We start from the raw sequence: 25,694 nt of genomic DNA, 5'->3' as shown, positions 1-25,694 counted from the left end.
CCTTAATACCTTAATATCAGGTCACATGGTTGTATTTGTTCCAACCTTGTCTGTTTTTTCATTTTATCTTATCTTCACTACGCAGTAGCAATACTTAATTGTGGTGCTGAGGAAGGCCTAGGATTACTCATAATCCATGTGGCTGAAACATGTAGACCCAGTTATGATATCCTTGCAGTTATTTTGTTAAAACTGCTTTTGCACTGATAACAGGAGATGATCAATGCATCCTTTTTTCTCTTGCTACCTAATTTTATCTTCACTTTTCACATTCAGGCACTGTGCCCATCACTTATACATAACACTTTCTCGCATCTTCTGGATCTTACAGAGCTCTCTAGGTACATCACATTTTTTTGAAAACATCTGTGAGCTCCCCTCTCAGTGAGAGGGTTGCAGCCCTTCGTTGCACTAGTGTGTAACCAGGAGGAAATCCCAGATGATGAAGTATGTCACTTCGGTGAGTGATGGGAATCCGTCCTTTTTTAAGGATTTTCCTGTTCTAAGGATTTTCCTCTGAGAATAGGATCACAGTTATTTAGGTCTATGTCTGTTTGAGGGTCTGTGAAGACTCATTAGACCCCTGGATATTTTGTTGTATTGTGAGTTATTATTGGGGAATATATCCACGCTTGGCCTCTAAATGTTCCCTTAGACCCCCTACTATTTGTTGGTTGTTTTTTTATCAAGAGGTCCACCAACAACAGATGGTCTCTTTGCCTTCCTCCCTACTAATGGAGTTACATTTTATGCTTTCGGACAATATCGAAGATTCCCAACACAATCTCCGGCTCCGGTTGGGGTACCAGTTACAGCTGTTCCACCTGCACTGCCTTCTACCCCTCAATTGCCACCACCACTGCCCGTGGCTCCAGATTCACCGCCAATCTTCCCTCTCATCCAGGATGATACCTCTGATGAGGACCAGTTTAACGTCACTCTTCCAGATCAGACAGAGTGGAATGACTATATCATTCCTGATCCAGCTTCGCTTCCCCAGCTCCAGTGGATTTTCCCCCGGGAGACCTAGGGGTTTCCATAATTTGATGGAAAGGCTGCTAAGAGGTACAAACTGCCCATGCCCACAGTGCAGTCCAAATGTTTCTTATATGACTTCAAAGAGCCTTTCAGAAAATCAGTTTGGACCAATCCTATAGTGGGTCATGTCTGTGACAAGGATCTAAAGGTGATGAGGAGTACTGCCACGGTGCTTCCAGTACTGCCTCGCCTTGAAAAGAAATATAAATCCCGTGAGGATAACCCAGCTTGCCTGGTTAGTCAGCCTAAGCCGGACTCTGCCATTTCCCAGGCAGCCCAAAGAAAGTCCAAAAATCCTTCAGCTCCCCTCACGACACCTCCAGATAAAAAGGGCAGATTCCTGGATAACACTGGCAAGAGGTTTTCCTCAATGTCCCGCTTGATGATCAGGGTGGCAAACGCCTTAGCAATACTTGGTCTCTACGATCGTCAGATGTGGTGCGACCTTTTTCCCTATCTGGCTCAATTGTCGGAAGATTGCGAGAGCGAAGGCGAAAAAAATTCTTCAGGAGGGAGAGAGAACCTCTTCAGAGAAAATTGACTGTGCAATAGACATTGCAACAACTGTGTTCCGCTCTCTAGCGGGAGCTGCTGTCCATTGTCTCCAGGGCTGGCTTAGAGCTACCTGGTTTCGTCCAGATGTCCAAAACAAAATCATGGATCTTCCCTTCGATGGAGAGGCGCTCTTTGGGAAGCATATTGATGATACGCTCCAGGATATTAGAAAAGAAATGGAGAGCGCAAAATCCTTAGGGACTCTGCAATACCGCACGGGCCCCCTACCTACAGAGGCAGATACCTGCTACAACGGTATTCTTCAAATGCATCAGCCTCTCAATCTTACCGCCCGCAATATAACCAGCGGCAGCGTCAATCATCCTCTTTCTCTAGATCTCACACCAGAGGATGACAAGGACACCAGAAGAAGGACTCCTCTAAACGTCAATAGCAGCTTGCTGGCTCTAACTACTGTTCCTTCTCCTCCTGTAACACCAGTGGGGGGGCAGATTCTCACATTACTTCCACAACGGGCAACAAATAACATCGGATCATTGGGTTCTGAGTATCATTCAATACGGCCTTACTCCGGACTTTGTCCATGCAATGCCTCTCATTCCCCCTCCCACCACTGAGTCAAAACATCTTCGTTTTCTGCGTTTAGAAGTCCAACAAATGCTCCTGAAAGGGGCGATAGAGCCCGTTCCTCTCTCTCAACGGGGAGAGGGTTTCCACTCCCAGTTCTTCCTAGTTCAGAAGACCTTGGAGAAATGGCGCCCTATTATAGATCTGAGGGAGCTCAATACCTATCTCATCAAACAGTCGTTCCGAATTGTTTCCTTGCAGTACATCCTTCTACTCCTCAACTCGGGAGATTACATGGCCACATTGGATCCAGAGGACGCATACTTTCATGTGCCCATCCATCCAGCCCACCCGAAGTTCGCTTCACAGTAGCCAAGAGGTACTTTCAGTTCAAGGTTCAACCATCTCCGCGGATCTTTACAAAAGTACTAGCTCCAGTGGCAGCTTTTCTGCGTAAGCAACTGCATCAGGTTTTCCCTTACCTGGACGACTGGTTGCTAAAGGCTCTTTCCAAGCACGCGGCAGAGGAATCAGTCGCAGCGTGCACACATCTTTTCAGCAAACTGGGTCTTACTCTCAAAACGACTCTGTGCCCATCCAGAACAGCCCAGTTCCTGAGGGCCATTCTGGACATGTCCCTCGACAAAGCCTATCCGTCCCTGGAGAGAAAAGAAAAGCTGATAGTCATGGCCCGTCTACTTATAAGAAGGCAGTCAGTCAGTAATCTTTATTCGGCATTTGAATAACACCATACAGCTTTTAAAATATACAAACATTTCTTTAAAACCCAACACACTTACTCCATCAATTCATCGAAATGGAGGGAATTAATAAGACTGTTTTCTCACTTCTCGATACAATAACAATTATCATGTTTCCATAGTGGACCTTAGACTAACTGAGGTTCTTAAAAAATGTGTTACACAAAATAAGGTAAGGGGATCTCTAGACATTTTTTTAAAAACTAGGGCATCTTTTGCTGAATTAAAATTTGCCTTTTTTAAAAGATCAATTAAAAAAAGGCGCCTGGGCATTAAATAAAATGAGCATAGTAATACAAAGTGAAGGGTATCCTGCGGAGATCGACGATCGCAGCCGCAGGGACCCTTTGACTCAACTAAGTCAGTAAAGCCCACGGGGTCAGCTAATAGATGGTGAAATAAGTTCAGTCTAAAACGCGTTAATAAAAACTTGTCATGTGGATTATATACAAGGGCAAGATAGGGCTCAAGCCCACGACAGGATTTTACTCTCACATACGTCTGAATGGTCTGCATGTTATTTGCGTGAGCTTCCCGTATAATAGCTTTGTGTTTGACAAGTTTCTCATTCACTTTTGCTTGATCCAATTTGATGATACTTTGTCGGTTTGAAAACAGGTTTCCACAACCAATACCCTCAAGGCCCCCTTTCACGTATTTCAACCAGGGGATGGACAAACCTTTCTCCCTGCCCATGCAATCTAGAATTATTTGCTGGGTTAAGTTAGCTTCCTGGTTAACCCATAATTTTAACCAGGCCACCAATGGCCTATTTCTTACTCTATCTTCCAGATACTTACAGCCTAGTTCCTCATGTACTATTTGGGATGAAACACCTTGAGGAACTTTTAGAAGCCTCCTCAGGTGTTTATTTTCCTGTATTTGCAATTTGTCAACATTCACCATCCCCCACAGTTCAGCCCCATATACAGCTTTAGCAACAGAGACCGAGTTGGAGCCAGTCACTTTCAGTTTGCCTCTACAAGTCCCTCCCAGGGTCCATTTCTTCCTGCATTCCTCTGATTCCTCACTGCAGGTTGCGGATGCGCCCTCTCCAGGAGGAGCTGGACTTGCAGTGGTGCCAAGTGGACAGGTCCTTCGAGGACAAGATCTTCATTACCGTGTCCATGAGGGACACCACATCATGGTGGACAAGTGAGGAAAACATTTCTCAGGGCTTCTCCTTCAGGGTCACCCCAGCTTCTCAAATAATAACCACGGATGCCTCGCTGGAGGGCTGGGGAGCGGTCTTGCGAGACCTTCACATAAGCGGCTGTTGGCTATCCCAACATAGTCTTTTACATATCAATCTGCTGGAACTCAGAGCGATTCGCCTGGCATTACAGGCTTTCCTCCCGCGGATAGAGCAGTCTACAGTCCTGGTACAAATGGACAATACGACGACTATGCGTTACATAGACAAAGAGGGAGTACCAGGTCTCGTCTTTTGTCAAAGGAAGCTCAGACAGTCTGGGAATGGGTGCTCCAGTATGGGATATCGCTAAAAGCAGAGCATCTTCCAGGTGTTCTCAACGAGACGGCGGACACGCTGAGCAGGCTGAAATCAGTCAGCCACGAATGGGAACTGGACCAGTCCACTCTGGAGAAGGTTTTTCACCTATGGGGCAGGCAGCTCATAGACCTCTTTGCTACGCTGGAGAAATGCTGATTCTACCCAAGCAGGCTTCACCATCCGGGATCATTTGGGAATGCGCTTTTGATGGCCTGGTCAGGTGCCTTTGTCTACGCTTTTCCCCCATTCCTCTGATCCCCAGACTTCTCAGGAAGTTCAAGGTGGAGCCTTGCAAGATGATTTTGATAGCTCATGCGTGTCCCCGCCAATTTTGGTTAACAGAGCTGCATCTCCTCTCCCTGGAGCGTCCACTTCCTTTGCAGCAGATTCCTTCGCTGCTTACAATGTCATAGGGCCAAGTCTGGCACCCGGAACCTTGATCTCTGCAGTTATCGGCATGGCTACTGAGTTCTTCTCAGTTTGACCCTTTCGGCAGACTGTAGAGACGTACTTTCTCAGGCACGTGTTCCAAGTACGAACAAAACCTACCTGCTAAACTGGAAGCGTTTCTGACATTTATGCCAGCAGGAGGGCATTCACCCTCTTTCTTCTGCATCGCATGAAATTCTTCCTTACAATCTTTCTTTAGCGTTAGCAGGGCTGGCTCACTCATCCATTAAAGTTCATCTTGTCGCCATCTCTCGCTACAGACGCACATCTTCTGGTCCTTCCCACTGGTCGGCAAGCATAATTATACCGTTTCTCAAGGACCATTTTAGAGTTCCCCCTCCAGTCAAGCCTCCGCCGCCTCTTTGGCACCCAGCTCATGAAGCATCCCTTTGAGCCTATTCATAAGGCAGACTTGAAATTCCTCTCCCGGGAAGGTGGCTCTTTTTCTATCCCTAACTTCTGCCAGGACAGCTGGGGACCCTGCCCACCTCTGGCGAAGTCTCCCACAAAACCTTTGCGGACCCGGGTGCTCACTCAGCGGTCCGCCTCCTCAGCAAGCTTCCTAGGGTTAGTCAGCTTGCCATCAGTCAGGTGCCTGCTTAGCTTTGGAAAACAGTTACTAGAAAAATGCTCCCACACAAACAAATCATACAACTGCTCAAAAGTTTCCACTTTGCTACCTTTTACCCAGCGATCCATTGCTCTGCAGAAATAAGACAAATATTCAACCCATGTGGTACCCTCTAACTTCTTAGAGGTTCTAAACCTCTGCCTGTATATTTCTGGGGTCCAACCATAACGGGTCATCAAATCTGCTTTCATATGGGCATGCACCATCCTGCTCTCCTCATGCAGGTCCATCAGGCTATCCCTACCATCACTCACAAAGTGTCCCCACAACCCGGCTCCCCAATCCTTCTCAGGGACCTATTCGGACACCATTCATTGCTATCTCATGTGGCAAACCATTGCCCAATAGCCTCACTCTTGTGAAAGTCCTCAAAGACATCTTTATGAATATAAACTCTACACTCAGGAGTTACAAAAGGTATGCTGCCACCAGAGGGGGAGACCGGGACACTCCTCGCCCTGATCTCCATCTCCCTCAACATTCTCTCATGCTCCATTTTCATTTTCTCAAGTTCAATTGGCAATTGATTTGTCTCAATGTCTAACTTCTTACTGTCAAGGTCCTTCTGACCTTCCAATTTAGCCATCTCCAAACTATGCCTCCTATCTCTCTCCTTGTCCTCCAGCTCTTCTGGGGTCAGGCTCCTTTGGGATACACTAGTACCTGGATTGGAGGGAGTTCTATCCCCCCCTCTACTGCATCATCCTGCTGCCCTCCAGCATTCTCTTCCTCATCCCCAGCGGACTCTCTCGCTTTCCACCAGGCCTTCGGCGCCTTCTGACACTCCTCCTTCCTAGAGAGACCTTTCACGGGGACGGCGAATTGCTTACAAAATGACTTCAGCAGTCTGGCAGTATAGGTATTAAATCTTTCTTCCTCAAAGGTGAGATGCTCCGAAGCATTGGAGGTTGGCCTTCCCATATTAGCAGTACTCATGGCTGCGATCAATAAATTAAATCCTAGAACAACCAACCAAACAATTTAAAAAAATGGTGGCTTCGTATTGGTCTACACTCACTAGTGGTGTCTACCAGTTATTGAACGTGGATTATAAATGCAAGTCCTGACACCACCGCTGCCACCAATGTTAGAAATGGGGGTCTCCAGTTGGCAATGGCTGGCGCCAATGTCCAAATAGGGACCCTTCTTCCTAAGTCAGGTCAAGTAAATTACACCCCCTTTGACAACCCCTGCTCAACCCTGTGGTAACGTAGCACGAGCAGTTAGGCCTATCTCAGAGGCAGTGTGTGAAGCATTTATGACCATGCACAATAAGGCAGTAACAACACCACAAAAGGACACAACTCAGGTGGGTATAGAAAAATAATATCTTTAGCTAAGGTTTAACTCAAGACTTTAAAAGCGTTTTAACAAGCTACAATGCACGTAAACTAGTAGGGACTCAAAAAGACAATAACATATTCACCAGAATGTGACACTGACTGAGTTCAAGGCCGGGGCCTACGCGACCCGGTGCGCACCAGATACCTGCTGTTGAACGAGGACACAGCACGCAGCTTCTCAAAGAAGCGGAAACGGTGATAGGCGGACTCCCAGGGGCCACAAGTCTTGGCTGCAGGGGGCCCCAGGGTGCACCCACAATGATTCAGGCACTCAGGAACCTGCGGGCTCTCAGCGGCAGCAGCACGCGGCTGCGACGGCCTGGGCTGGTAGTGACGATGACTCTTGTCTTGCAGCTCCGTGGTGGGCTCTCAGAGGCAGCAGCTCTCTCTTAGCTGTGGCGGCCCATTTGACGATAGCGGCAATCCTCGACACTGGTGAACAAGATGCGGGCACTCAGCACCAGCTCTCTCTTAGCTGTGGTGGCCCACAGGACGAAGCAAGATGATGCAAACTTGGCAAAAGTGCGGGCACTCAACGGCAGCAGCTCCCTCTTAGCTGTGGCGACCCACAGGAAGAATCACGATGATGCAAAATTGGCAAAGGTGTGGGCACTTAGCGGCTACAGCACTCTCTTAGCTGAAGCGGCCCACACAGATTCAGCGAAGGTTCTAATTCAGGCGGGCTCTCAGCGGCGGCAGCTCTCTCTTAGCTGCAGCGGCCCACACAGATTCAGCGAAGGTTTCGCAGGTTCAAATTCGGGTGGGCTCTCAGCGGCGGCAGCTCTCTCTTAGCTGCAGTGGCCCACACACATTCAGCAAAGGTTTCGATGGTTTAAATTTGGGTGGGCTCTCAGCGGTGGCAGCTCTCTCCTAGCTGCAGTGGCCCACACAGATTCAGCAAAGGTTTTGCAGGTTCAAATTCGGGCGGGCTCTCAGCGGCGGCAGCTCTCTCTTAGCAGCAGTGGCCCACACACATTCAGCAAAGGTTTCGATGGTTCAAATTCGGGCCGGCTCTCAGCGGCGACAGCTCTCTCTTAGCTGCAGCGGCCCACACAGATTCAGCAAGACTTTTCAGTCTGTGTTCCTTACAGTAGACCTAGAGGCTCCGGATCACTCGACGGAGGCCTCACCTGCAAGCAGAAATCCTCGCACAGGAATTACAACGGCTGACGGGGTGAAGTCTAATGTCCCTCAGACTTCATCAGGAGGCGCTCTCAATTCAGGCTCTGTGGTAGTTTCTTCAGCAAGCTTGGTGAAAGTTTTCAAAGTCCTTTCCTCTGTTCACTCTGACAGAGTTTCCTCTTGACATCCAGAAAGAACACACTTAAACAAAGTTCCAGCACAGCGTTTTATACCTAAAAAGTCTTTGTTCTCTAAAGTCACAAATCACTCAATCCAGTCAAAACCAGTTCGGTGGTGTCGGGGAGCACTTAGTTTACAAGGCGACATCCTGCCCTCGCAGAATGAGGAGGGGTCTGCTATCAGACGCCCCGTGGGAGGTGGAGCCATCATTCACCTTGCCGGGCACGGCCTTGCTCAGAACAAAGAATCACCCCTCCCCATGCTCTGAATACTGATCTCTCTCTCCAGCCAGGTCTGACCCAGCTGGCCCTGCTGCTCCAAAACCAGACGGCCAATACACATACTAGCAAAGCCTACAGGAAATCTTAGGCAAGAAACGACTGCGTTTTCAGAAGAGGCATTTTTGAACATGGGATATATAAATGGTCCTTACTTTCTGTTTTAATAATCAATAATAGATAAATAAGGAATAAAAGTAACTGCTAGCTACTCTGATTCAAGCATGGGAATCTATGAAAGTTCCAATACTGGAGTAAGAAAAAAAGTTACTTACCTGTAACTTTGGTTCTCCAGTATTGGAAACCTTCATAGATTCCCATGCGACCCACTCTCCTCCCCTGGGAAAGCTCAGCATCTTCAGTTATGTTGTTACACAACTGCTATGAAAATCTGAGTGTCTGAGGTTCTCTCAGAAAGGTTCTAGAGGGTGAGGCTAATCTGATTGGTTGTTCATTTTATTTGGTCTCTTTTACAAAAAGAGGTGGATATGTTACAAAACTAGAAGGGGCCTAGGCCTGGTTTCATTTTTTGTAAAGGTTTCTATTGCTATTTTATGTATAGCGAGGACTCCCATCTTGACGACGGGGTATGATTCAAGCATGGGAATCTATCAAAGTTTCCAATACTGGAGAACCAAAGTTACAGGTAAGTAACTTGTTTTCTTCTTCCACTCCTCCACCTTCGCAGAACATTGCCATTATCCCTGCAGTGAGAATCCCTTTTCTGGTTTACTGCTGCACTCTGTATACATCGACCTCCTCATCAAATCAGTCTTCAAGCGTCGACGATATGAGAACCATGGTTCTTGTCTCTGTTTGGCCTCAGTCGTTATTATTGTATCATGGTGGCTCCCAGGAAAGGATAAACTTCATATCCCTTTGTATCATCCACAACGCATACTTTGTTCGTGCACCATTTAATGAGCAAAACTGGTCAACCATTACTAGCGATCAGTGATATTAAGAAGCGCAATCCACAATTTACTGTCTATTTTACAATTCTTCTGCTCTAAGAAATTTGGAGGAAGAACCCTTTGTTTGCAAGAATCAGCTCTGTGGAATTTCCTCCCCGTGCAGCTTCGACTTAAAACCGACATTCTCAGATAAAGAAGGTTGCTAAAGACTCATGAGTGCAGGCACCCATGCTTCTACTTGCTGCCCCAGACCCGTGCCTGCCATCTGCCTGGGCATTCACCAAACTCTGGCTTTATTAACTCCGCAAAGTCTTCCCTTCTTGTTATCAGCACATGTGGTCATTTGTTATTTGTAACTATGCGTTGAGTTAATTATTCACCGTACGAATTAAAGCACTTTTAAAGACACTGGGGCCGATTTAGATGTTGCTGGAGAGGGAAGTCAGTCGCTAGGGTTCCCTCCCCGCCAAGACTATGATCTCCCGATTTAAATGGGTTGGACCATAGTTTGACAACGGCAGAGAGTACTCTGTCTGCGCCCTGCTCAAACTTCTCAGGCACCCGATGGAGTAAGGGCTGTCAGGGGTAATTTAAATGGGCTGGCATATAGCTGGTTTTAAATGCCCGTTACCGCCAGGAAACACCTGCTTCATGCCCCCTGCTAGACGTGGGACGAAACTACAGAGGGCGAGAGTTTTTTCTCATTATTTTAAAAAAAAAATCCGCATTGGGATTTTCTATTTGAGAATAAAAAACGGTGGAAAGTTTGCCAAACGACTCTGTCGAGGGAGCCATATAACAAAATGACAATGAATTGACAGGTACCGCCACGACATGACTGCTGTTAATGCCAATGCCAGAAATGTCCTCTGGACCGGCGGGCATTTCTAAATTTGGCAGTTGGCATCTACGTCAGAGCAACGGCGTAATTAACTCAGTCACCCTGGCAGTGGACGGGCTGACCGCCACTGCCAAAATATATATATAAGACCCCTATCCTTAGGAAATAATCTGATGGTATTTGTTTTTTTATGAATTTTTGCAAGGTCCATTGATTCCTGTTCAAGTAATAGTCTTAGCAAATAACTTGTTTCATTAATGTATATTCGGTATCTCATTGAATAAAGAAAACATACGGTATGATCTTAGACATATGGTAGTGGATATGAACGTGACAGCATAGTCTATTTAAAGAATCTGGTGTCTGACCATATGTTTTCGAAATTACTGATTTTACTGTGAAGAATAAAACGCCCAGATCTAATCAAAAGACTTGCATTTAAGTAACTAACCTCTATGTGATAAAGAATGTATGGAAACTGGTAAACAAATAGATCGTTATGGTAGAGCACCAGAAGGAATATTTTTATCTATCAAGTCCCAGAAATGAAAGGCATATCTCACAGGCCTCATTGGCTTAGTTTATTTTTACTTGCATTGTTTCACATTAATTTGATCGCCACTTGTGTCAATCCATGGCCATGTAGCCTGTAGTGAAGATGATTGACCTGTGCCCCGTTTGTTTGAACTTCACTCGGTAGATGGTGCCTGAGTGCAAGAGTGGACCTATTATTAATGTGTGACCAGTGTTTTGTTCGCTTGAGCCTCACACAGGGGGGATTCTGCCTGAGAGCACGGTAGAACTAGTATGGATGTGTGACCAATGTTCTAAAGTACGAGTGGACCTAGTATTGATGTGTGACCAATGTTGTGTAGTACGAGTGGACCTAGTATTGATGTGTGACCAATGTTCTGTCGTACGAGTGGACCGAGTATGACCAGTGCCCTGTAGCACAAGTGGACCTAGGATTAATGTGCGACCAGTGCCCTGTAGCATGAGTGGACCTAGTATTGATGTGTGACCAGTGGCCCGTAGCATGCGTGGACCTAGTATTGGAGTGTGATCAGTGCCCTGTTGCATGAGTGGACCTAGGATTGATGTGTGACCAGTGCCCTGTAGCATGCGTGGACCTAGTATTGATGTTTGCCCAGGGCCCTGTAGCACAAGTGGACCTAGTATTGATGTGTGACCAGTGCCCTGTTGCATGAGTGGACCTAGTATTGATGTGTGACTAGTGCCAGTAGCATGAGTGGACCTAGTATTGATGTGTGCCCATAGCCCTGTAGTACGAGTGGACCTAGTATTGATGTGTGACCAGTGCCCGTAGCATGAGTGGACCTAGTATTGATGTGTGCCTAGGGCCCTGTAGCACGAGTGGACCTAGTATTGGAGTGTGACCAGTGCCCTGTAGCATGAGTGAACCTAGTATTGATGTGTGACCAGTGCCCGGAGCATGTCTGGACCTAGTATTGATGTGTGACCAGGGCCCTGTAGCACGAGTGGACCTAGTATTGGAGTGTGACCAGTGCCCTGTAGCATGAGTGGACCTAGTATTGATGTGTGACCAGTGCCCGGAGCATGCCTGGACCTAGTATTGATGTGTGACCAGGGCCCTGTAGCACAAGTGGACCTAGTATTGGTGTGTGACCAGGACCCTGTAGCAAAAGAGTACCTAGTATTGATGCGTGACCAGTGCCCTGTAGCACAAGTGGACCTAGTATTGATGTGTGACCGGTGCCCCGTAGCATGAGTGGACCCAGTATTGATGTGTGACCAGTGCCCTGTAGCACGAGTGGACCTTGTATTGATGTGTTACCAATATCCTCTATACTTGAGCCTCACTCTGCCTGAGATTTCGAGTGGAGCTAGTATTGAACAAGAAGCTCTGCTGTAGTATGATGTCTCAACAGTAATGTATTAGCCCTTGGCTGCGATGCCTGCCACAGTAACTGGTTCTTCTTCTTTTTGCCAGCCCTGCATCCTGATGAACAACATCCAGCAGCTGAGGGTGCAGCTGGAGAAGATGTTTGAAGCCATGGGGGGCAAGGAGGTAAGCATGCATTGAATGCACTGTAGCAGCTAGCCCTTGTAATAAAATGAACTGAAAGAAACACTTTAGTGTTAGATTCCTTACCTTAGAATATCCCCAGGTTTCAGACTTGATCCGGAAAGTTTTCATCAGCAGTACCCCTGCGCGTCGGCAGGTGTCGTCTTGTGGCTCCGTGTTCGTCGTCAGCATCATGTTTGCCGGAATGACGTTGCTGGAGTACTTAGATGCCGCCCTCGCGCACTGACGTCAGTTCTTTTTTCCACGCCAGCAAGTGCAGATCCAGGAAGAGCATACCCTTAGTCATTTTTTGACTAACTTTTTGGACATTTTTGTCTATCTTTTTCGAGTTGATTCGACTCCTGGTCCCAGTAGGGATGCCCGGTTTTAAGCCGTGTGATGCCTTTCACCGATTGATGTCGGTTACCGACCCCCACCGCCGGTGTCTCTACTGTTTGGGGGCCGACCACGATGACAAGTCATGCCCCGACTGGCGGGCCTTGACGTCGAAGGCTAGGCGGGAGCATTCCCATAAGCTCCTCGAGATCCAGCAGTCGGCTCCGTGCCGCTCGAGGTCCCGGTCGAGAAGGAAGTCGAGGGACCGGTCGCGGAGCCGCAGTCATCATCGATCTTCTGGATCCAAGTCCTCACTCTCTGGTAAGTCGAGGCATGGCAAAAAGAAGTCGAAGAAGAATTGTCGCTCTTCGACTTCCCCTCGCCGGTCACGCGATTCGGCCAAGGGTTTGGGTGGCACCACCCATGCAGCTCTGGCGGGGCCCGTGCAGTTGCATCCACACCCTCCGGTCCCTGGTCTCGATGCGACTCCGGAGTAGATCTGAGACTTCCTCGTGGCCAGGAGGAGTCACTTCCTGCCGTCGAGACCCACTGGTGCGCCTTTGGGCCCCGCGGGTCCGACAGGGGGTCCTAGACCTGTGTTGCCGGCAGCTTCGGCCTCAGCGCCGCCGGCGACTTCGGTCCTGGCGCTGCAGGACCCTGTGGGATCCAGGACTGGATCCCGGTCGACGCCAGTTGACCTTACGACTCCTCCGCTGGTGCCGACCCCCTCGGTGCCATCTTCGGTGCCGTCCCCGGCTTCAGCCCCTGCCCGGACTCGGCGTCGGAGCGGCGCCGCTTGGCGTCGGAGCGGTGCCGCTCAGCGCCGTCTCCGACTGGTGAGCTTTTCGCCTATGCCCGACTCCGTCATTTTTGCCTGTTTATCAGGACACGGATGAAGGGGAGGACTGGGAAGGGTCTGAGGACCCTCTGGCACAGCAGTGTCAGTTAAGTCAGGACTGGGCAGATGAGCTAGGGGAGGCCAGTGGTCTAGACACTTCGCCTGACACTGGTTTTATCTTTCCTCCTTCCGTTGCTACGGAGGAGGTAGCGACTTATACTGTGGTGCTGCATAGGGCGGCCATGGCCCGCGGCCGTGAGGACTAACCTCCTCACCAAGGTGCTTCAACCGCCAGTAAGCTCTTAGGATCCTCTGCGGCAGTTTAATGAGGCCCTCACTGACGTTCTGATGGGCACTTGGTCCGAGTCCACCACAGTTCCTCCTGTGGATCGGAACGTGGCCCAGCGCCACCACCTAGCTCCGGGCGCCCCCTGCTTTCTGTCCACCCATCCCACCCCTGAGAGCCTGGTTATCCAGGCCTCCACGTCCCAAACCACATTGCCTACCACACCCCCGGACAGGGAATCCAAAAGGCTATAACAGTTTGGCAAGAAACTGTTTTCCTCAGTCTAGGGTTGCGGTCCATTAATACCGCATGCCTTTTGGGCTGTTACACCCACTCTCTGTGGGATACGGTGGCGGACGTGCTGCCCCAGTGTCCAGAGGAGGCCAAGACATGGCTTGCCTCGTCCAAGCTCTTGCTGAGGGGCGGGATGCAGGTCGGTAGTCCATTCGATGTGGACTAGACACCACGGACTTGCTGGGCAGAGCGATTGCAACGATGGTGGCGATTCGTCGTCATGCCTGGCTAAGGTCCACCAACTTTTCGTGGGATGTCCAGAGCACTCTCATGGACATGCCTCTTTGGCGACAAGGCAGATAGCGCACTGGAGCGCTTTAAGGACTCCAGGGTTTAATTCATCTTGTGCGGGACGGGGGCTCGTATATGACCGACACGCTTGTTACATTATCATCATTATAATTTTGGGAATTGCAGTTTAAGCCTGCGTACAGGATATAAAGGAGAAATGAATTAAAAGGGCATACATTTACTTTATGAGCAATGTTTTTTTTCCTGGCCCCTGTGCAACTTGGAAGAAGCAAGGTGAATGTACCATCCAGAAGAAAATTAATTATGGTTGCTGTTTAAATTTCCATTTAGAACATTTTAAGAGTTCTACCTTGGCTGCCTCGTGATAAAATAGAGTCCTATAGAGCAAACTCTTATTTTAGGTCACCTGAGAAATGACTGTGTTGTATCTGAAGTGGTCCTGAGGAAGGTGGTTCCATCAGCCTTCATTCCACCGAAACGCGCGTCGACCCAGTGCCGAGTCTTATAGAAGTCTGGTTTTGAGACCCGAATTTTGGCAGAAGAGAGTTAATAATTTTTTCTTCTCTCTGTCAAACTCTTACCTTACCATTGACAGATATTGGATGCTTTGATATAAATGTATGAGTATGAATGGGTTAGTATGATTGGAATGGGTAGGTGCATGTGGTATTGAATCAGGGGGACGCTTTTTATTTATTTTTGTATGTGGTATATTTGTTGGCAATAATCATGGTTATAAAAGAAATGTACCTATGATTAGATGCATTAAGATTTTTGTCTAATGAAGTTATTTTTTGATTTCGTAAAAAATGATATAATGAAATATATATAAAAACAGAGGAAATTAAATGTTTTGCTAAGAAAATTTTAAATGTTGAAATAATCATATTTTGTTACTGGTATACTTTCAAAGTAAAAATTGTTGGTCAGTGAGGGAAATTTTTATATAGATATAGCTCCAGGGCTACGGCCAAGTCCTTGGGCCTGTCGGCCCAGCACCAGCAAACTTCTGCTTTTCGCTCCTTTGTTGGTCATGGAAGGGGCACCCCGCACGTTTGTCCAGCCACAGGCCGCAGAATCAACCTCAATGCGGTCGCGCATTCTGCCGTGGCGGAGCGGGGGGCCAGAGAGATGGTCAGTCCACATCCGCAGCATCTGCCTCAAAGCCTTCCTAATCCGAGCTTTCAGGCCCATTCCACGCCAGTGGGAGGCAGAGTTCGCCACACCTGCTCCACTGGTGCACCATCACTTCGGACAGGTGGGTGCTGCAAATTGTCCGAAGGGGCTACTCTTTACCCTTCGAGACGACCCCTCCAGCCATGCCACCGCACTACCACCGCAAGTCGGGGGATCACTTGCAACTTCTGCAGGAGGAAGTTACGGCCCTCTTGGCCAAGGGGGCCATCGAGCGCGTTCCTGGGCCAGAAGTAGGGCGTGGTTCTTACTCCCACAACTTTCTGGCTTTCTGGTTCCCAAGAAGGGCACAAGGGGCCTGCGCCCGATCTTGGACCTCAGGAGCATTAACGTCTTCCTCCGGACGGAGAAGTTCAAGATGCTGACTTTAGCTCATGTTCTGGCTGCCCTGGAGACTGGAGGGTAGCATTGGACTCGCAGGACGCTTATTTCCATATTCCGGTCCTCTCGGGCCACCGGCGTTACCTGCAGTTCACGGTAGGCCACGAGCACTTTCAGTTTACCGTGCTCCCCTTCGGCCCCACCAGTGCCCCTCGGGTGTTCACAAAAGTGATGGCGGTGGTCGCAGCTCATCTGCGCAGATCAGGGGTTTCCAGTATTCCCCAATCTCGACGACTGGTTGTTGAAGGCGGCTCACCCCAGAGAGTAGTCTCCCACCTCCAGACTACAGCCGACCTCCTGAATTTGCTGGGGTTCTCCATCAACGTGCCGAAGTCACACCTGAGTCCCTCTCAGAAGCTCCTCTTCATTGGTGCGTTTATGGACTCGGCTCAGTTTCAGAGTTTATCATCCCGAGCAGTGGATTCGGGATATTCAGGCTCTGATTCCGATCTTTCAGCCTTTATCCTGAGTTTCGGTCAGGATGACCCTACGGCTTCTGGGACTGATGGCCTCTTGCGTCCTGCTGGTACATCACACCAGGTGGCGGATGCGAGCTCTGCAGTGGGACTTGAAGTTTCGGTGGGCACAGCATCAGGGCAACCTATCCGACCACATCCTGATCTCAGAGGGCACTGCGAGACAGTTGCAGTGGTGGCTCACGGACCGCGATTTGGTCAGTGGCAGATCCCTCTCCCAACCGGAGCACATGGGAGAGGCGGAGATCAGAGGCCTCTGGTCTCCGGCGGAGTCCTGGCTCCATATCAACCTTCTGAAGCTGCGGGCAATCCGGCTTGCACTGAAGGCATTCCTCCCCTCTGTCCGGGGGAGTGTAGTGCAGGTGTTTACGGACAACACCACCGCCATGTGGTACTGCAACAAACAGGATGGGGTGGGGTCGTGGACCCTATGCCAGGAGGCTCTGCGCCTCTGGCAGTGGCTGGAAAGTCAGGGTGTGACCCTGGTAGTTCAACACCTGGCAGGTTCCCTGAGTGCCAGGACAGACGAACTCAGCTGTTGGTGCATGATGGATCACGAGTGGCGTCTGAACTCTGACGTTGCGCAAGGTGTCTTTCAGCAGTGGGGAGAGCCTTGGTTAGATATATTCGCCACGAAGAGAACGCGCCATGTCATCAGTTCTGTGCGTTGCAATTTCCAAGGCGGCACTCACTCGCAGATGCTTTTCGTCGTGAGTGGAGTCTGTTTTACACCTTTCCGCCTATACCACTTCTGTCCAGAGTGCTCAAGAAGATCAGACGCGCCCGGGCCCAAGTCATCCTTGTGGCTCCGGACTGGGCATGAAGATACTGGTATCCCGAGCTACTAAGTATGTCATTCGATTCCCCCGATCCGACTGCCTCTTCAGGAGGACCTTCTGTCGCAGCAACAGGGGACGGTCCTCCACCCGAACCATTCCAGCCTCCTCCTCCATGCTTGGAGATTGAGCGTCGACAGTTGATGCCATTTGATTTTCCTCCTGAAGTCTGTGATGTCATTCTGGCAGCAAGGCGTCCCCCCACGAAAATGGTATACGCCTGCAGGTGGAATAAATTTGTGGCATGGTGCACAGCAAAGGCTTTGGATCCCCTCGCTGCCCCTCTTTCAGAGGTTCTCCTCTTTCTTCTTTCCCTGGCCCAGCAGGGTTTTGCTCTGAGCACTATCAAGTGATATCTTTCGGCCGTTTCAGCCTTCTTGAGGCTTCCTGATCAGCCCTCTCCTTTCAAGTTCCCTGTTGTTAATAGATTCTTGAAAGGCATTACTCACGTTTCCTCCTGTTCCCTTTCTAATGCCTCAGTGGGACTTGAATCTGGTGTTAACCTATCTGATGTGTGCTCCCTTTGAGCTGCTCCATAACTGCCCTTTTCGTCTACTGACTCTAAAGACTGCTTTCCTGCTTGCCATCACCTCTGCCAGGAGAGTGAGTGAGCTCCAGGCTCTTTCTTCTAAGCCTCCATCCGGACAAAGTTGTTCTGAGGACCCGCCCTTCTTTTCTACCCAAGGAGGTTACTGCCTTTCACATCGGCCAGACCATTACCTTGCCCACCTTCTTTCCGCCTCCGCATTACTCGAAGGAGGAAGAGAGGCTCCACTGTCTGGACCCAAAACGTGCGCTCTCTTTTTACCTGAACCGCACACGAAAGTTCCGGGTGGACGACCAACTCTTTGTCGGCTACGTCGGCGCTAAGAAGGGACGTGCGGTGCACAAGTGGACCATCTCTCGGTGGGTTGTTTTGTGCATCAAGATCTGTTATTCCTTGGCTAAAAAGGAACCTCCTGCGGGGCTGCGCGCCCATTCCACTTGGGCCGCGGCGGCTACTACTACCTTGGTACGGGGGTCCCCTTGCAGGACATTTGTCAGGCAGCTACGTGGGCCTCGCTGCACACGTTTGCCAAGCATCACTGCCTGGACAGCCAAGTCCGGAGAGACTGATTCTTTGGTCGTTCAGTTCTCCAGGACTTTCTGGTGTGATTTTGGTTCGCAGACACACCACCGGGGTTGGTTTTGCTGGGGTATCTATTCTAGGGTAAGGAATGTAACACTAACGTGTTTCTTTCAGATGCACAAGTTACTTACCTTCGGTAACAATGTATTAGTTAGCATTAGATTCCTTACTGCCCCATCCATCCTACCCATTCTGCCAACCGATATCTAGGGTTAAGGACTTTCCCTGTCAGGGCCCTAGTTTCATGGCACCAGTGTCGGTTTCTTGCATGGCTCTGCGATCCTGGCGCGGTAAGCTATGTACAGAACTAAAGTCAGCGCACGAGGGCGGCGTCTAAGTACTCCAACGACGTCATTCCGGCGAACACGACGCCGACGACGGACGCGGAGCCATAGGACAACGTCTACTGACGCGCAGGGGTACTGCTGACGAAAACTTTCCGGATCCAGTCTTACGCCTGGGGATATTCTAAGGTAAGGAATCTAACACTAACTAATGTTTTTTACAGATATATCATTACCGAAGGTAAGTAACTTGTGCTTTAGTCCACTTCCAGCCTGCTCTTGGCTCTCTTTTAATGAAAGTCAGGTCTGTAAAATGTGTCCAGTGTGTTCTTTAATTTATAATTAGTGGATGAAGGGCCAAATTGTATGATTAATGGTCACTCTTATGGCTTTATTCTTTTTGTTGCCTACACCTAATACACATTTTAGAATATATGTTTAGCAGTGAAAATATTCGGTGTACAATAGCGTTGTGAAAATGCTGGATTATTAACTGAAAGGAACAAGGTATATGATCCCACACAGTAAATCAGTGCCTTATTAGGTAGAAAAAAAATTATTTGAGAAAACCTTTGCTTAACTTATGGTAGCAACAGCGCAAACCAGCAGAATTTTCCCATCAAAGTGGGTGTTAAATATTTAAAGGGAACCAAAATAACAGTTGTAAGGAAACAAGAAAACATACTTAGCGAGCCGCTTTACTTCTACATTTTACTTATACTTCTATAACCAATTTACACATACATCCAATACAATTTAGATTCCCATATGATTTACTAATCTAATGAAGGTAGCCTTTGTGTCTTCAGTTCATCTTGCTTCAGTTCTGTCGGAAAAAGGCACATGAAGAACAGGCAAGGTTCCAACATCCATATAATAACTGTGACAAGTTCACAATTTAGACAGAAGATCGCACCACTATACACCATCAATAAAGCAGAAAAAATCAAGATGTGGATTGCTATAGAAGAATGTTGGAGCACTATCAGGCTCCTATGCAAAATGATCAAGGAGATGATCCCATAGTAAATGAAGTCCGAAGAAAATTATAGTCCAGCAAATACAATAAATCCCAAAAATATAGTGTAATCTAAAAGAGACTATTAGTTATAGATTCCTTACATAAGTATTTCCCCAAAGCGTCAGACTGGATCCGGAGAATTTTTCATCAGCATTAGCCCTGCGCGTCGGTAGGTGGCGGCAGTAAACTCCACATTCGTTGTTAGTGTCGTGATCGCTGGAATGACGTTGCGGTATCTACTGAGACGCCGTCCATGAGTGCTGACGTCAGTTCTTTCTTTTTCCGAGCCAGCCAGAGCAGATCCGTAGAGAGCGGCGGTACCCCAGTCACTTTCTGACAGTTTTTTTTTACTTTTTGTCGACTTCTTTTCGAGTTGTTTGATTCCTGGTGCACAGGGATGTCACATCGGCAGACCGGCTTCAACCCTTGTGGCTCCTGCCACAAGCTGATGTCAGTGATGGACCCACATCTAGTGTGTCTCTGGTGTCTGGAGCTCTACCCTAAGTCGTTTTCCGACTGTCAGGCCATTCGCCCAAAGTCTTTGAAGGATCTGTCCCAAAAGCTTCTGGAGGCTCAGCAGTCGGCTCTATGCCGCTCGCGGTCCCGGTCGAGAGGGAGGTCGCGCGACCGGTCGCTGAGCAATCACCGAGCCATCACCACCACTCCTCTTTGCCTTCTCCCCATCCATCGGCCGACGAGACGAGGGATGCGGACAGTCGTCGTTCCTGCTGGATCGTCTCTGAGTTTAACCCCCTTTCCGGGAGCTGGAGCGACCCCTGCCCGACTTCTTACATTTTACGAAGCTCTCCGCTCCATCTTTGGTCAGCCCGACTCCACTTGCGCGTCTTCTGGTCCAGGCCTGGATCGGGATCGGTGCCGGTCGACCTCACAACACCTCCTCCGGTGCCAAATCCATTGACGACACTGCCCCTGCTTGGGTCCCCAGCCGGCGTCGACCCCGGCCTCCACCTCAACTTAGTTACGAGGCTGGAGTGGCATCGACCAACACCGGTACTGGTGCCAAACCAACACTATTGTGCCAATTTTCTATCCTGGTGTTCCCTATCGCCCTGAGTGGCAGCAAGGAGAGTAAGAGGGGGACTGGGAGGGGTCTATTGACCCTCTTGTAGACCTAATTGAAGATCTGGATTGGAGAGAGGAGTTGGGTGATGCCAGTGGTCTGGGTACCTCCCCAGACCTTGGCATACTTTCTCCCCCTACTGTGGCTATGGAGAAGAGAGCCTTCTACGCTGTGGTGTTGCGTAGGGTGGCTGAGGCCTTGGGCCTTGAGCATCCTATGGTGGCAGTCAGGACTAACCTCCTGACTGAGGTTCTTCATCCGACAGCGGCTTCTTCGAGTCCCTGCTGCCATTCAGTGAGGCCCTCATGGACATCCTTCTGGGCTCTTGGTCCAAGCCCAGCACGGGGTCTCCTGTGGATAGGATGATTGCCCGACGCCACAGCCCGGCTCCGGGAAACCCCATTTTCCTCTCCCAACTTCCTACCTCTGAAAGCTTGGTGGTCCAAGCCTCTTCTTCCAATCGCTCGTTCGCTACTGCTCCCCCAGATAGGGATTCCAAGAAGCGGGAACACCTTGGAAAGAAGATGTTTTCTTCTGCCAGCTTAGGACTGCGGTCGGTGAACACCGCATGTCTCCTGGGCCAATATACCCACTCTGTGAGGGATACGGTTGAGCAGATGCTGCTGCAGTGCCAGAGGATGCCCGGGCCGCACTCTCCCGTGCTGTTGCCAAAGGGAGAGATGTAGCAAAGTTCAAAATTCACTGTGGGCTGGCACCGCCAACTCGCTAGGCAGGATTATTCCAATGTCTGTAGCCTTGAGATGCTATGCTTGGCTGAGATCCAATGGCTTCTCGAGTGTTGTCCAATTTACACTTTTAGACATGCCCTTTGATGGCCGTCGCCTGTTTGGCGACAAGGCAGACCACGCTTGTGTGCTTCAAGGATTCCAGGGCTACGGCCAGGTCCTTGGGCAATGCTTCCACCTCTCGCCCAGCACAGTCTGCTTTTTGCCCCTCTCGTGGTTACGGAAGTGGTGCCCTGCCACGTTCCGTCCAGTGCCACAGGCCTAAACAAGCTGTCCAGCCTCTGCGCAGCTCGGGACGTACGACCCACCACCGTCGTGGGTCTGGGGTCCAGCGGGTGGGCCAGTCCACCAGCATCCCCTCTGCAGCAGCCTCCAAGCCCTCCTAGTCCTACCTTTCAGGGCCACCATTCGCCAGTGGGCAGGAGGATTCGCCATCAGCTCCCCCACTGGCTCAACATCACGTCGGACAGGTGGGTTTTGCAGATAGTCCGAAGGGGCTACTCCCCCCCCCCCCCCCTGCAAGACTACCCCTCAATCCATGCCACCTCAATTCCATTGCATGTCAGAGGATCACTTGGCCCTTCTCCAACAGGAAGTTACGGAGGGAGCCATCAAGCGTGTTCCTGCCCCAGAAGTAGGTCGTAGTTGTTATTCCCACTACTTTCTGGTGCCCAAGAAGGACAAGGGCCTGCTTCCCATCTTGGATCTCTGGAACATCAACCGCTTCCTCCAGAAGGAGAAGTACATAATGTTGACACTGGCTCCGGTCCTGTCTGCCCTCGATCCTGGAGACTGGATTGTAGCGTTGGACTTGTAGGACACTTATTTTCACGTCCCCGTCCTGCCGGCCCATCGGTGTTACCTGCGGTTCACACTAGGCTACGAGCACTTTCAGTTTATTATGCTCCCATTTGTCCTTACCAGCGCCCCTCAGGTGTTCACGAAAGTGATGGTGGTGGTGGCAGCTCACCTGCGCAGATCAGGGGTACCAGTCTTCCCCCTATCTCAATGACTGGCTGTTGAAGGCGGGCTTGCCCCAGCCTGTCGTCTCCTGACTACAGCCGATATCCTGCATTCGCTGGGGTTCACCATCAACGTGCCGAAGCCACACCGGATTTCCTCTCAGGAACTCCTTTTCATCGGACCGGTTCTGGACACAGCCAGTTTTGGGCTTATCCTCCCAAGCAGCGAGTCCGGGATATTCGGGCTATGAATCCGATCTTTTAGCCTCTATCCTGGGTGTCGGTCAGAATGACCCTGAGGCTACTGGGCCTCATGGCCTCTTGCATCCTGCTGGTGGTCTATGCCAGGTGGGTTATGGGTCTCTGCAGTCGGACCGGAAGTACCAGTAGGCACAGCATCAGGGTAATCTTTCCGATTGCGTACAGAAATCGGAGGGCACTGCACACCAATGGCAGTGGTGGCTAAAGAATCAGGATTGGGTCAACGGAGGATCCCTCTCCCTTCCCCGACCAGAGTTCACAGTGGAGACAGATGCATCACTTCTGGTGTGAGGCGGCCACATGGGAGAGGCCGAGATCAGAGTCTGCTGGTCTCCCGCGGAGTCCGGGCTCCACATCAACCTTCTGGAACTTTGGGCGATCTGTCTTGCAGTGAAGGCATTCATTCTTTTTGCCAAAGGGACAGTAGTGCAAATTGTGGTTTTAGTCAAATAAAATACTTTTTTTTAATCGTCCAAATGATCTGGCTGGGGGAGCAAGACTCTGCCTTCTAGGCAGCATCTCTCTGAAGATTTTCAACACATACTTTGAAGAAAAGAATATCATCTGAAGGTAGGACTTCAGAGTGAGGAGAGGGTCAGTCCTCTACCAGGGCTCTGTCATTTACCTTTGAAGAGTAAGGGGAGGGTCAGTCCTTTACCACGGTTCTACCATTTACATCTAAAGAACATGGAAGGTCCAATCTGAGGCTTTGAGCCCAAAAACAACATATTTTCTGGTCATCGACGTCATGACCCTCGACGTCGTGACCCTCGACGCCGTGACCCTCGACGCCGTGACCCTCGACGCCGTGACCCTCGACGCCGTGACCCTCGACGCCGTGACCCTCGACGCCGTGACCCTCGACGCCGTGACCCTCGACGCCGTGACCCTCAACGCCGTGAACCTCAACGTCATGGGCTTTGACGTCATGACACTTGTTCGCCATGGACCTCATGACCCTCGACCTCATGACCCTCGACGTCATAGGCTTTGACGTCATAGGCTTTGACGTCATAGGCTTTGACGTCATAGGCTTTGACGTCATAGGCTTTGACGTCATAGGCTTTGACGTCATAGGCCTTGACGTCATAGGCCTTGACGTCATAGGCTTTGGGCTTTGACGTCATAGGCTTTGACGTCATAGGCTTTGACGTCATAGGCTTTGATGTCATAGGCTTTGACGTCATAGGCTTTGACGTCATAGGCTTTGACGTCATAGGCTTTGACGTCATAGGCTTTGACGTCATAGGCTTTGACGTCATAGGCTTTGACGTCATAGGCTTTGACGTCATAGGCTTTGACGTCATAGGCTTTGACGTCATGAGCTTTGACGTCATAGGCTTTGATGTCATGAGCTTCGAGAGTCATGAGCTTCGAGAGTCATGAGCTTTGAACGTCAAAGTTGAGTTGACGTTGAGGAATGGGCTAGCGTCAAGGCGAAACAGGAGGTCAACGAAGAGGAGTATACCGACTTTGAGACATATCAACGTTGAGGCATTGGTACAGGTCAGCGTGAAGGAGCATGTCGCTATCTAAGTGCCGACGAGAGCTGATGTCACTGTCATTAAAAGCCCTTTTCCTCCGCCTCCTCTACTTCTACTGTCTGTTCTCGGAACCATTCCGGTGCTAATACTACCTGGAACTGCTTTTTTACTCCCAAAAATAAATAAATAATAAATAAATAAATAAAATAAGCGCCATTGTTTGTGCCATCAAATCTTACCGGTGTTTTCACCTCCGAAGTCATGTGCCTTGATCAAGCTAGATCACGCAAATGATCTAGGCATCAATCACAATACTCTTCCTCCATACAGGGAGATTTATGCCAACTCTGTCAGACTCTCTACCATCTCGCTTTTCTTAGGTGGCCGGCATTACAGATATCCGTTCTATTGTCTTAGGCTTCAGTAATGTTTGAGGTTCTTCTCCTTCCAGGCGGTTCTAGAAAGAGATGCTGCACTACTATATCATAGTCAGCGTTGTGACCGTTACGTTCTTTAGTACCGATGCTCTTAAGCTAACATAGGAATTGTGTTACATCCGGTCTCTGCTATATCGATTTCTCGGAAGCGGAATTCTCTTGTCCTCTGCTCTGAATCTTCGGTCTCACAGATCGTATTGACCATCAACCATGGTCACAACCACCATGAAAGATACCAGTACATGAGGCTGTTATGAGACAGCGCTCTGGGAATTTATTGAGAAGTTGGCGAATGATTTTCCCAGGGTACAATGGGAAGTTTTCCTACAAGTTGTCAGTACAGGCTACGTAGTGTTTAAAAAGGTCATCAATGCAGCAACTGATTCCTCCTTTTACCCATTACAGGCATAGTTTCCGAAAACATTCTTGGCTCCGTCTTAGGGCTCACCAGACAATAATATATTTCAGATTCAGAATGTTCCCCTCTTCTGCAACTAGATGCTGCATATAGAATATATATGAAGAACCATATGGTGCTCGGCCTGGAACGGCTCAAGAAACAAAAGCGTTCCCTTAAGCTTCCCAGAGCCAGTTATATCATCAGAGATTTAATTTATCCAGTTAGTATCAAGCAAGGGACGACAGACAATGGGCACTAAGCCATTAGCTTTTTGTTCCCGCTGTTCTGTTACTATCTCCAGTAGAGGGCACCATCTCACAATCTTTTAACCAGAAGCCAGCTGCAAAATATATAATTGAGGTCGTTCCTAAAATTCGACGAGACCATTATCAGTATCACGTACTTCGATTTGGCCTGAAGACATCTATCAGGACATTCTCCAAGTGCATGGCAATAGCTGCTGCCCTTCGGAGAGACAAAACATTTGTCTACCCATAATTAGATGATTGGTGTGAGAAGTTGGCCTGATGTGCAGTGTTCACTATTCTAGTGATCACTATATATCAGTCCAAACAACCCTTATTGATGATTGGTTGTAAGTCAACCTTATAGACCAGCTATCCTAGTAGCATGGATACGAGCAGTCTAAGGCTAAGACTCTAGAGGGCGTGTTAAGCCAGCTGTTTTACCATCACATTACCCCTTGAACACCCAGTGAAAGGACACCACACAAGTGTTATAAAAAAAAACAATGTATTTATTAGAATCACAACAACCCTGTACTCTTTATGAGGA

The 25,694-nt window shown here is 49.2% G+C and overlaps 1 protein-coding gene across 7 annotated transcripts in view; it reads left to right on the top strand.

Annotated features, from left to right (window-relative positions):
• The window catches only part of UNC13B (unc-13 homolog B), a 3,555,093-nt gene that overhangs the window by 2,971,445 nt on the left and 557,954 nt on the right, over window positions 1–25,694 (top strand). For all 7 annotated transcript variants that reach the window (XM_078674667.1, XM_078674666.1, XM_078674664.1 and 4 more), the window contains one exon: window positions 12,127–12,204. In XM_078674667.1, coding sequence (XP_078530793.1) covers window positions 12,127–12,204 — 78 coding nt within the window. The remainder of the gene's footprint in view (window positions 1–12,126; window positions 12,205–25,694) is intronic.

Source organism: Lissotriton helveticus, chromosome 2_1 (genome assembly GCF_964261635.1).
Source record: "Lissotriton helveticus chromosome 2_1, aLisHel1.1, whole genome shotgun sequence".
Lineage (NCBI taxonomy): Eukaryota > Metazoa > Chordata > Amphibia > Caudata > Salamandridae > Lissotriton > Lissotriton helveticus.
This window is presented reverse-complemented; position numbering and strand designations above follow the sequence as displayed.